A 12,314-nucleotide genomic window follows, 5' to 3' on the forward strand; every position below is an offset into this window, starting at 1 on the left:
CCTTCGTGAAGCAATTGGATCAGTGTTTATTCTCAGAAACTTCTCATTTGGTGAAGAAGAGAGTTTACTATTGAGCTAGAAGATTGGCTTAATTTCAGTAATTTATGTGAAATAGTAAAATCGTTCTCTTCTGAACTCACACTCACTGTAGTGCAAGACAGAATAGTGAGTGGATTAAGTGTGGTTTGGATATAAGTGTTCAGTATATGTTATATTATTTCCCCATTTTAAAAAAGTCTTAGACTTCACTCATGGGTACTGCAGTAACTGTATTTTAGAGCAGAGGCTCATCTATCTATTTTGCTGAAATGCAAACCCTTCAACTACTAGGATGTGTATTTTTATTACATATTACGTTTTTATTAAAATGTGGTGTTGTAATAGGATTCCTCTTTCTTCAAGGAGGCTTTTATATATACTTATGCTTATATACACACACACTCTCATTAAAAGTGATTTTGCTATGGGGAAGAGGGCATGGAGTCCAAAAGTCTAGATTTTACATATTTTATTCATAAAAACAGATTTGCAACAATTTATTAAAAATTGATCTCATGCAGTATAAGGTTATACAAGAAATTCTTCATTTACATTTTATTCTGGCAGTTCCAGTCTAGTTTAAAGCATTTGTGCACTAACATCATTGGAAAATGCCATTGGGGCACAGCCTCTTCATAAATTTACAGTACATTTTTGCTGCAGTATAAAAGAACAGAAACATTAAATAGCTATATTCACTTGGTTGGTCTTGTTATCTGCAGTAAAGTAAAAAAAAAATGTTATGGGAGAAACTACAGTATCATTGAGACAAAGAATGTACTGCATGGTTTAAACCTAATAAACGTCACACAGTCAGTATTCACGAAGTTACAGACACACACACACACACACACACTCACCTCCAATGGTCCGATACTTCTGATTTTTTTTTTTCCTGCTAAGTTGGAATAATATTTCTACAGAGATCTTTGTGTATACATTATATACAATATTGTAATTTTATCTTTTTAAAAATTAACATTCCTTTTAAAATAAACCAGGCCCTGATGATATTAATAAAGCAAGAGAATACTGTCAACACACATTGAGTGACAACGTCAGTGTTTAGTGCTTAAACAGAGTAATGAGTTCTATTTTATCTGTGTTTATACTTACAGGTTTTTTTGTTCTAAAAGCTACAGATATTTCCATACCCTCTTTTACTGTATGTGCCAAGTGAAATATTTTGTGATGCTCCTGATTTTAAGATTCAGATACATATTCATGTTGGTTTTGGCCACTATGAGGTGTGTTTTATTTTTAATGGAGATTTATGCTAGCTTGTCAAAGCTGCAGTTAAATCCCTCAGCTAACGAACCCCTTCAACTGTGCTTCAGTCATTGCTGATTTGTAAACCTTTGTAGGTATGTCATTCTGAAGGTTTGGTCTGAGGTGCACAGGTGTTGGTCAAAGAAAACTGAGAGCCCAGTGGGTGCTTCATGTGTTTTTTCCCCCCTACTTTCAGCAAACAGCCCTGGAAGTCAGAGGACACATTTCCAGTCCCTTGGAAAAAGAAACTGCATGTGTGTCTCACCTGTGCCTCAGGGTTTGGCTCCAGAGTTGGTCCAGACGGTACACCACTATCCCACTATCCTTCCTCCTAATTGCTTCAGTTCAGGGAATGGAGCTAAAGTATAAATCCCTTTGTTTTTTGGTTTTTTTTTTCATAGTTTTTTTTTCATAGATAAAATATTCTATTGGTAAATTGGATTTGTCCTCTCTATTTTCTGCTACAACTGTCACACACAGGTATGAAGCAAACATAGTGTATATTCACATCTATGAGCTCTGCAGGCTTTGCCTGCAGCAGCAAAGTGCTGTGCCCTAGCCCCTCCCCCTACCCAAGTCAACTAAATTAATTTTATTGTAATTATGTGTGACACAGTTCAAACAAACTAGGAAAAACAATTCATCCTGTGACATTAAGACTTTACTACCCATCTGTCCTCAGTTTCCTGAGTTATCAGCCCTGGGACTTTTCCAGACAGTTTAGTACGTTACAATTGGTGGTGTTTATTCTGAAATAGGTGCAAAAATTTTGCTAAAAATGAAGCTGCAGATGGTCAGCAGTTACTACCATTGCCCCTAGAGAAGGGCAAAGCACTCCTCTTGCAACCAGCAGCTCTCTGGCTGGTGGCAACTCAGAGCTGGAGCTTCAGGCTCTGCTTGGGTTTCACATACAGCTGCAAGTTAGAGGTGACCCTGCTCACAGCACTGCAGAGTCTCAATGACACCTGAGGAATCATTTCTCACAATTCCTTCCTACTGAACATCATCACCTGAAATGAAAACAAGCAAGACTAACCAGTGCAGAATGTTTCCAGTGATTTTACACAACTCTTGTAAAAATGAGTGTATCTGTTTCAACATGGTATAGCTCAACCACTGCATTTTCCTTACATGGATACAGTATAGAATTGCATGTTCTCAGCAGCCACACAAAGCTCAGTGACATTTGAGTGTTTGGTTTTTTTTTTTCCTAGTGTCTTTTTTGCAAGATCTGTATTTCCCAGCCTCCTTGTTGCTAGTAGAAATTTTGGAAGAAACGTTTTTTTTTTCAGTGACTTCTATGTGAAGAAATAAAAACTCCGTGAATAAGGCTACAGATCAAACTCCTTGTGTCCTTCTCCTTTGCCTTCCCACATGAGTTACACGGGCACTCCTGTGACGAGGGCCTCAGCGGCAGTTCCTCTGTGGTAAGAGCCAATGTTACATGTTTGTAGCAGAGTTCCAGGTCAGATGTTTAGTCCAGTCATTGAGTACTTAAAAGCAGTTCAGGAAGCACAGATCTCCCTTTCCTACAGCCCCGAAACCATCACTCGGAAGGAGGGCGGCACGTGTCTGTGCCGGGGGCTGGCACTGGGGCTTACGCACGGACTGGCACAGCTCGCATCCACTCCTCCTATGGACGGCAAGTAGGCATGGTGAAGGATGGGCAGCTGCAAGGACAGCCGACGCTGTATGCTGATGGAGAGACAGAGAAAGAGAGGGCGGTTAGCCAAGGGGAAAATGTAATACATTACATGGTTGATACGCTCACAGATTGCTGTGAGGATGCTTCCTGTGCCTGCTGCTGTGACTGGGAGGGTCAATTCCAAGAGCATCGCACTTGCTGCTGTTGAGCTATGCCACCATGATGTTATTTCCCCTTGGGGAATTTTTCTGACAGGTTAGACGTTACAGAGGAATCTAAGGGTGCTTTCTCAGCATTCCACAACCTTCTAAGATTCCCAGGCACATTCAGGTTAATTGCTAGAGTGCTGATGCCAGGAAAAGGGAAAACCTTAAGTTTGCAATAAGGATGAATAGTTTGGTGAACCCCAGCCCCTTGTAAAGCTATCTACTGCATGCAGAGCCCTGGCTAACTGTGTAGGCATGCATGAGGTCACAGAGTTTTAATCCATGCACCACTTAGCACAAGGATTAAGGATGGCATTTTTGCAACTCCAGCTAAGGCAAACACAGGTGCATGGCGAGAGGGAATTGGGACTGATGGCTTTTTCCAAGTAGTTCCTCTTTAAAGCTTGTGTCTGTTCTTTTGAGGTGATGGATGCTTTTGAGTTTCAGCAGTCAGTGCTATGGGCCTGAGGAGTTGGCATTATAAAAGCAGTCTAACCTACTACTTATATCAAAATTCAGTATTTAGGAACCCAGCATTCTCTATCCATTTTTCCAAGCAGGTTGACATCATGATAACTTGTATTTTTTTAAAAAAAACCCACTAAACTGTGCTCACAGGTATCCCATCTAACACTTCTCCCTGGAGAAGATGGTGACATGAGGGGCTCTGCTACCCCTGTGCTGTGAATATACTGGCACCCTTCACAAAATCAGAATCCAGTTAAGGTTTGCTAGCGTAAGAGATATTTTCAGTCATCAAGATGTTATCCACAAGGCGACTTAGCAGTTGGAGACATTCACCCTTGAAACACAGAGGCACTTTCTAAAGAGAAGACAGTTGTCAAAGTGACTGAGCTGAACTGAAGACTTTGGCCTTTTGATTCCAGAAGAAAAATGCCCACAGAAAGCATTTTATCAGAAAATTTATGTTTCCCTGTTATCTGATATAATGACTATGTATAGACAGGCCTTTATAAGAGGTGTATGTTTGAAAGCTAGTCTTTGGACAGCCTTTCTGATTCAAAAAACATTTAATTTCTTTTTTACTTTGTGCTATGAAGCAGAGATAGATACCAAGGCATACCTTGCACTGCTCAGGGACCAAGCAGTATAGCTTTTGAGTTCAAACAGAAAGAAATGTAATACTCTTCTCTTTAGCTTCTTCACTACAAACTGTGGCTTGCTTATACAGAGATACAGTAGAAATAGCTGTTGTCTTCTATCCAGGAAACTCTCACTGTTTTTCCCCCTCAAACCTCTACAAGTTTCATGCAATGTTAATCCACAGTGGTGATCATTCTAGTGCTGGCAATGCATTCTTGGGACTAAACAAAATCCATTCATTGTTATTTTGCCACTGTGCCCAACTCTTTCTGGTGCTATCAATGAAACCATGCCTTGTTCCCAAGGAGTGCAGAGGTGGCATGGCTCGCTGCTTCCACGTACTGAATCCTTATGAGCCTGATGCTGTAGATTGTCCTTCCATCTCTTGTTGCAGGGTCAAAAGCAGAGTTGCCTGTGCTTATTTTCCCACCAGTGGAAATGCTTACTTTGTTCAACTGTTATAGGTTTCTCATTAAAGAGCTTTTTGAAGCTATTCCAAAAGAATCCAGTTGCATAATCGAGTGAATAGGATTGTTTTTTCATCCATTTCAGTGTCAGCCATACCATGGACAAAGCATGTTTATTTAGCTATGCCAACAGTGGCTGCAGTGGGTGGCAAGTTTTCCTTTAACTGTACTTAAAAGTTTGCTTTCACTTGAAAACTTGTTTCCTGGAACTGGGGCAGGGAACTGTAGCCTAGAGACTCACACACAATTAAGACTATAGACAAAACCCTTAGAGGGGAACACAAAACAAAACAAGTAAAAAATCCAAACAAACCTGTTATTTTTTCCTTAAGCAAAAGTAAATCTTGTGACCTGCTTCACTCTTTGTAGTGTTTGTGCCTTGCCTCACTCTTTTTAGGGCTTTTTTTGCAATATCAGTGATTTTTCTCTTCTCCCTCCCCTGCCCCATCAATGTTGTCAGTGCTTTTGGGGGAACCCTCAGTATCAATAAAGGCTGGAGGATGAAGGGATCAAGAGCAGCCCTGCCAAGAAGAAGTTGGGGGTGATGGTGGATGAAAAGCTAGACATGACCCAATAATGTGCATGTGCAGACCAGAAAGCCAACTGTATCCTGGGCTTCATCAAAAACAGCATGGCCAGCAGGTCAGAGGAGGTAATGTTGCCCTCGTGAGACACCACCTGAAGTATTGCATTCAGATCTGGGGTCTCCAACATAAGAAGAATGTGGACCTGCTGGAACGAGTCCAGAGGAGGCCCCAGAAATGATCAAAGGGCTGGAGGATGTCTCCTATGAAAAGAAGCTGAGGTAGCTGGGGTTCTTCAGCCTGGAGAAGAGAAGGCTCCAGGGAGACCTTACAGTAGCCTTCCAGTGCCTAGAGCAGGCTTACAAGAGAGATGGAGTGGGACTTTTTACAAGGGCATGGAGTGATAGGACACTGGATGATTTTAAACTAAAAGGGGGTAGATTTAGACTAGATATAAGGAAGAACTTTTTTATTATGAGAGTGGTGAAACAGTGGCACAGGTGGCCCAAAGAGGTGGTAGATGCCCTATCCCTGGTAATATTCAAGGCCAGGCTGCATGGGGATTTGTTCAGCCTGATGTAGTTGAAGTTGTCCCTGCTCACTGCAGGGAGATTGGACTGGTTGACCTTTCAAGGTCCCTTCCAGAATTCTATGAATATGAAAGCATATATATGGTTGAGTATTTTGGAGAGGGAATGGTTAGTGTCAGTGGGTCTAGAATCATAGGCAAGCACTGAAGGAGATGGAAAGGAAAGGTGGTGCCACACACAGAGCAGCCACTCAACAGGATAATGCATTAGAACAGGGCATATATCCTCAGCTCTGTACAGAAATACCATTTATTAGGAAAATATAAATCAGGTAAAATCTTGACTTCCAATGTCAATGCAAATGGGAACACAATACAATGCACATGGGAATACCACAAAGGGGGCAGAGGCATTTGAAAAAAATATTTTGGTTTTGTTATAGAAAATTACTACTGAGATCTATTGGTACATGGTGGGACAGAAACAAGTGCTGCAACAGTCAAGCATTCAAAGTTCTGTGGGAGTGTGTAAACTGTGTCTAACCACTCAGGGATTATTTCAGTTAATTCTGCAGCCCATAAATGTTGATTTTTAGCAGCTGCAGGGAAGCTTGAGAAGTTTTAAAGGCTACAATAAAGCAAGATGTTGAACTAGCAAGTAAACTAATCATTATAAATCTACCATATTTTAATGACAGATTTGAGTAAGATCATAGATAGACTAATATAAACCACAGTCAATGATTAAACTGTATAGCAGAGGCATGTTCATGCTGAGGCATATGGCTGTAATGCAATAATCCAGTCACAACCAACTTCTTAGAATGAGAATTTTTGGTTACTAAAATTAACATAACTGGCTCCAGTTATGCTTTGAAGTTATGCTTTGAAGGTTACAAAAAAACCTGCATATAGAAATAGTCTATTAAAATGGCAGGTTTTAGTGGGTTCCTGCAGAAATCTATCATCACCTTTACTTAGAGATCTGGAAGGCTGTTACATATTATTGCTGTTAAAATGAGAACGGTATACATTTTTAACAGTGCCAAAAACTAATTCAGTGGATGTAGGGCACTGATGAGACAGGACAATAGACAGGAATGAAGGTACACAGAAGGTTGTCTTTGGGGGTCATAGAAGATAAACCATTGAGTATTCATGTGGTCATCACACAGATAAGCTGACTGACATGATCTTTAGATAAACAAGCAGGACTGCCCAGCAGGAAAGAGTTGACTTTGTGTGTGTGAGAGACAATTCAGTCCACTGGGAAATGAACTGTTATATCTATTCTAAACTGATTCAGGCTGCTCTCTGGGCCTGAGGTGAACTGGCATGGTGCAGCATCTATCCACACAGCTAAGCATCCCCCAAACAGGGTTTCTGAACACCAGATTGCTGCTGAGCATTACCTAGGAGAGTACAAGCTGATACAGTTGTGTTAGGGAGTATGCTAAAAAGCGCAGTAGAAAATCAAAACACAGGGCTTGAGCCCGTGCACTATAGGAAGTGTTAATTTACACTGTGTAGCCAGTGTAAACAGGAAAGAAAGCAGTCAGCATGCACTTTTTGCTCTTCTTATCTGATGGTCTGAGTAGGTATGGCAAATTTTACCTGGCAGTATGGATAATCTGTGGGATTCTGGCCAGCAGGAAAGGGAGTAAAACGCAACAGGAACTGAGAATCATCTATATTCCTGTTCTAGGGCTGCTTTACAGTCATACAGACCACATTTTCCCTAGGTGCAAGGTTCTACATCTAAGCCAAGCACAAACCAAATGTTTCTCACATTCTGATTAAGATGTAAACATCACACCATCAGCAAACGTGAAACAACTTCCTGCACTACTGAGCCTGAAGTGCATGTATAATGCTGTGCCTTCACTTTGGACACAACTGTAGAATCATACTTGTAAAGAGTGAAATATTGCACTAGTGGTAAGGAGGAATGAAAAAATACCAAATCAACTCTTTTCTGTACTCTGTAAGAATTTTCACATTGGAAGATGTCAGCTGTAATGAGTGCTGACAAGCATAGGAAGCTGGGATGATTGTTTTTCCCACAGCCATTAAAGAGTTAACAGTTCTGCAGGAAAATTATTGTCTTAACGTCCTCCTTTCACAGGATTGTGACAAAGAGGAAATCTTTTTCAGACTAACGTCCTTGAGATTTGTGTTCTTGAAAAAGAAATAGGTTTCTCAGACTGTGCGAATACCTATCAGGTGCCTTAAGTATGAAGTGAAATGAGAAAGAGAAAAAAGAAGCTACAGCTTGATTTTTACTCCTTTCTTTCTTTTTTTTTTTTTGACAAAAATTATATATTTAGTAACCACTGAAGGCCAGAAGTGCTGCCAGACAAGTTGATAAACAAGCCCACAGGTGCAGAAGGATATCTTAAAGAGCACAGAGTTTGGAGAGAGGCATACTCTTGTCAAAATAGGTAAGTCCTGAAGATGGCTATACTTCTCCTCTCTGTCAGGTCCACTGTGCCTGGGCAATGTGGCTCTGGTACTCAAACTGCCAGCTCATCCTCAGGGGAGACATTGATCCTTGGACCTGGCACATTCACAGCTCTGCAAATGCTGAATGACACTGTTTTGATTTAGCAGGGTTTTATTAATTGTTTTCCATAAATGTCACTGACTGTTCAGATTTGTACTGACCCGCTCTGCAGGACCTTTAGGAAATCTCAGTCTTGTCGTCAGTTATCACTAGCCTAGAGGAAGTTCTGTCATCACCTTTTTTTTTTTTTTTGTGTCTGTATTAAATCTGTATTGAGACAATTGGATTATCTGAGTGTCTGTTTTTCTTAGCATCTTTCTTAATGTAAGGGGGCCACATGTGGATGGGTCTGCATTCACAAAACATTATTTCTGACAAATGGTGCTGAAAAAAACACAGGCCTCTAATAGCTGTGCATTAAAGCACTCTGCTGACCCCATGAAGTCACGAGAGCTCTTTCTGCAAGAGCCCTGTCTTTGTGAAATTACAAGATATTTCATATACTGTGGGCTTTTCTTGAGGTGTGTGTATTGGTTTCTTTGCAGGTTTGGGTTGGGATTTTTTTTTAAGTGTAAGGACAGAGTTGGAAATCCACGTGTTTTTCTGCACCAGGTAGTACAAGACAGTAGGTACTATGTAAAAATAGGGTTGCTGTCACAGATGTAACATGTGACTCATTCTAGTAATATGTTTAATTTATTCTGTTTTTAAATAAGCTTTTAAGTTGCCCAGGAGTCTGACAACTATTAGCTCAAATCCTGATGAAGCAATGCTCATGTCACCAGACTGCCATGAGGAAATAGCTGATCCAGGGACAAATGAGCATGGCACTTCCCTGAGTTCTGGCCCATGGCCGGTCCTGCTCAGCTATTAGAGGGTAGGACATGACTTTAATGTATAGGTTCCTAGAGAGAAAAGCTGACACCATAAGACTCTTTCCCCTCCAAAAATCTAGACAGTTTTTTGTGCCACCCTCTCCTTGTAGCTGCAGCATTGTTTCTAAGGGAGACTACTTGGTGCAGGCTTTCCTGTGCCAAAACTCAGGTCCAGCTGCTATGGCAACGTTGAAAAGCCCTCAGAATGTTTTTTATTCCTCAGCAAGCTTAAGACTGGAGAAGAACAAAATGTCTGTGTACACCATGAACCCCTCTGGCAGGTGTGTGGAAGGACTTGGACTTTTGACAAGAGCCGTAAGACATGTGTGCTCATACGTACATCCTCTTCACTCCTCCATACACTGGTGGTCAGGCACAGCTCATCCTGCAACTCTTTACAGAAACTTTAGCAATGGATGTTTTTGACAAAAGAAACACAAAAGAAAGGTGCCTTTGGGGCACCTTTGAATCTCATTCCCCTCATATCCTTTAAATTTCACTGGGATGTTGACTAGGTGGCAGGGATGCATCACAGTACAACGTTGCTGCCTACTCGTGCTTTAGGAAGCACCATTCACATTCTCTGTTGCTAATGTTTCAGGCCCCCTCTGTAGCTGGGGCTGGCAGAAGCAGGGTTACAGTGAAGGTCTTCCCATAAAAAAATGCATGAAAAAGAAATATGGGCTTTGATGAAATGTAATAATTTAAATTAACATTTTGTCAGCAAGGCAGCTGCTGTCCAGGATAGAATATATGTCTAAAACAATAGCAAGTATGTGCGCCTAAACACGTGCATACCCAAGAGAGAAAGGAGTGCCTCGTACTGTACCAGCAGCGAATGACATATACTTACTGTTCTGGAGAGTTGATGTCTTCTATGGGATCTTTGCTTGTTCTGGAAGGGTCTGATGAGCCCCACTGTGCTGGTGGATTTTGATCAAGATGATTTTTCAAAATGGCTTTCTCACCATCTGCATGGACAAGACATTCAATTTTACTCTACTGTGACCAAGTGACCATTTTAAAATGGTTCCATTTTAAAATTTCCCAGATATCCATAATGCCACAAAGTAAACTCATTCTAGCTATATTCCAATATAGTATCAGGTTTTCCTGTGAGAATTTGGTACTCTTATGTATTGGATGATGTATTCCTCCATAAGAACTATCACGAAGAAACAGAAAAGTGACAAAAACTCTATTGTCTTTCCTTTGCTTCCCCCCACCTTTAAAAAAACACCACAAACAAAACCTTGTTGCCCATCTCTATGTAGATAATGGTCTCTTATCTACTCTTAGGCTATGGGGAAAATTAGTGTAAGTGTACTGTTCTTACACTCAGAAATTGTAACCTTTTCATAAGAAAAACCCTTCTTTGTGAAGACTTTTCCTAGAAAAACTATAATATCACTGATGTATAAAACCTTGGTACTCTTATGATCACATAGGCAATTAGGTGCTGTCATTTGACTATCTGCTACTGCTATCATTTAGCATGGAAATATGATTCATATCAGTTCCACTGGTCCATAGGCTGTCTGCAGGAAGGACAGCTAATGATGTCATTAAGTTTTCTCCTGCCGTTCTCCCTTCTGTAGAGCGATAATGAAGAAGATCATCATTTTCCCCATCCCTCGCTTCACTTGATTCCCCTGGGTGTCCTGTGAGTTCCTGCGGGTGCTGAAACCCATGGCATCATTCCCCCTGAGAAACACAGGCAAACACAGCCATTTTAAGCAGGCTGTCTTTGCCAGGGATCCTTTCTGTTCCTGCCTGCTTTTCCAAAGTCTCCTCCTGTGTTAAGCCAAATAAAATCACATGGAAAGCATCTGAATAATGAGGACAGTTCACAGTTTTCATAAATAATTACAGAGCAGCTCCAAATCCATCACCAGCAGTTGTTTGCCACACTAACAGAGAAACAGTGATTGCTGCAGGCATTGAGGCAGCAAAGAAGAGAAGTCCAAAGTAAATTCTTGAACAAAATACTGAAGGATTTGAACATAAAAATGGGTGTGATAGCAAAAAGCAGAAAACGAGTGAAGAGAAAGGAAAATAGCGTGAAAAAAAAATGCATTTTGAAGGCATAAGTTGCTTTTCCGTTCTACTTCTGCTCAGAAGCCCCATCTAATGCTCCCAGCATGCAAGGAAAATATGTGTTACCGACAGGCACTGGTGGGACAAAACAAGCAGCAGAAACACAAAGTAAGGAAAGAAGTTGAAAGCATAAACAGAAATGTTTGAGGGCAAACTCCAACATGTATAATTGCCCTCCCAGCAAGGTCATCCCCGGCATTATGTGCCAGCATTCCCTTTCTGCTGTGGAAAACCTAACAAGCAACATGGAAAGAAGAGCGAAGGTGAGGATGCAACAATGTGCAGACATGAGGATCATTACAGCTCAGGAAAGAAGTTTTTGCACTTATGTTGCATTGAAGAGAAGGGTCTTGGTGAGAAAGGAGGTGACCAGAACACCAGCTGCTTTGGGTGGGGCAAGAAAATGTCAGTAAAAGAGAGCCAAGGAAATCAGCTGTGGCAAGAAGATTGTTTAAAAGAAAGAGATAGCAAGATTCACTGATGGTTTAAATGTAAAGGAAGACTAGCAGAGAGTCAAATCTGACAGTGGCTAGGCAATGAGGTCTATTATCTCAGGGCAGCCTGAAGTTTGCTGGTGTGGCATTTGCTGTGACAAGAATTCAGTTTTTATTTTCTATATATCACATTTCTTTGTATATTGAGTTTGACATTTGCATAAAAGGCTTGTGATATCTACAAATAGTAACATAGAAAAGAACATTTTTTACTTCTATGATTAAAAACATTGTTCAATCCTGAGCTGATCTAAGCTGACAATGAAAACAGCTGACTTTTTGATATAGACCAAAGTAAAAATTTGAGTAACCTTTGTAATTAGGGATGGAAATCATTAATTACTTTAGGGTTCCAATTCTTTTAGCCCAGATAAGCAATTTAACATTTTTCAAGGCCACTGAAGATATAATTTTTCATCAAATGATTAGAATATGCAACTGTTCCTGTTTGTGAGTATGTGATTTAGTATATTAATCTGTATTGTACGCCACTAAAGGAGTCTCATGTACTTTCAGATGTGCTGTGAGAGAGAGAGAGAGAGAGAAGGAGGTGGTCCCTGTC

The 12,314-nt window shown here is 40.7% G+C and overlaps 1 protein-coding gene across 2 annotated transcripts in view; it reads right to left on the reverse strand.

Moving 5' to 3' along the window:
- Nucleotides 1–493: 493 nt before the first annotated feature.
- Nucleotides 494–12,314, reverse strand: part of GABBR2 (gamma-aminobutyric acid type B receptor subunit 2) — a 467,784-nt gene continuing 455,963 nt past the window's right edge. For both annotated transcript variants that reach the window (XM_050330892.1, XM_050330888.1), the window contains 2 exons: nucleotides 10,015–10,132; nucleotides 494–3,003 (listed from right to left, as the gene is read on the reverse strand). In XM_050330892.1, coding sequence (XP_050186849.1) covers nucleotides 2,838–3,003; nucleotides 10,015–10,132 — 284 coding nt within the window. In that variant the 3' untranslated portion in view covers nucleotides 494–2,837. The remainder of the gene's footprint in view (nucleotides 3,004–10,014; nucleotides 10,133–12,314) is intronic.

Source organism: Myiozetetes cayanensis, unplaced genomic scaffold (genome assembly GCF_022539395.1).
Source record: "Myiozetetes cayanensis isolate MyiCay16 unplaced genomic scaffold, myiCay2020 scf1, whole genome shotgun sequence".
NCBI lineage: Eukaryota > Metazoa > Chordata > Aves > Passeriformes > Tyrannidae > Myiozetetes > Myiozetetes cayanensis.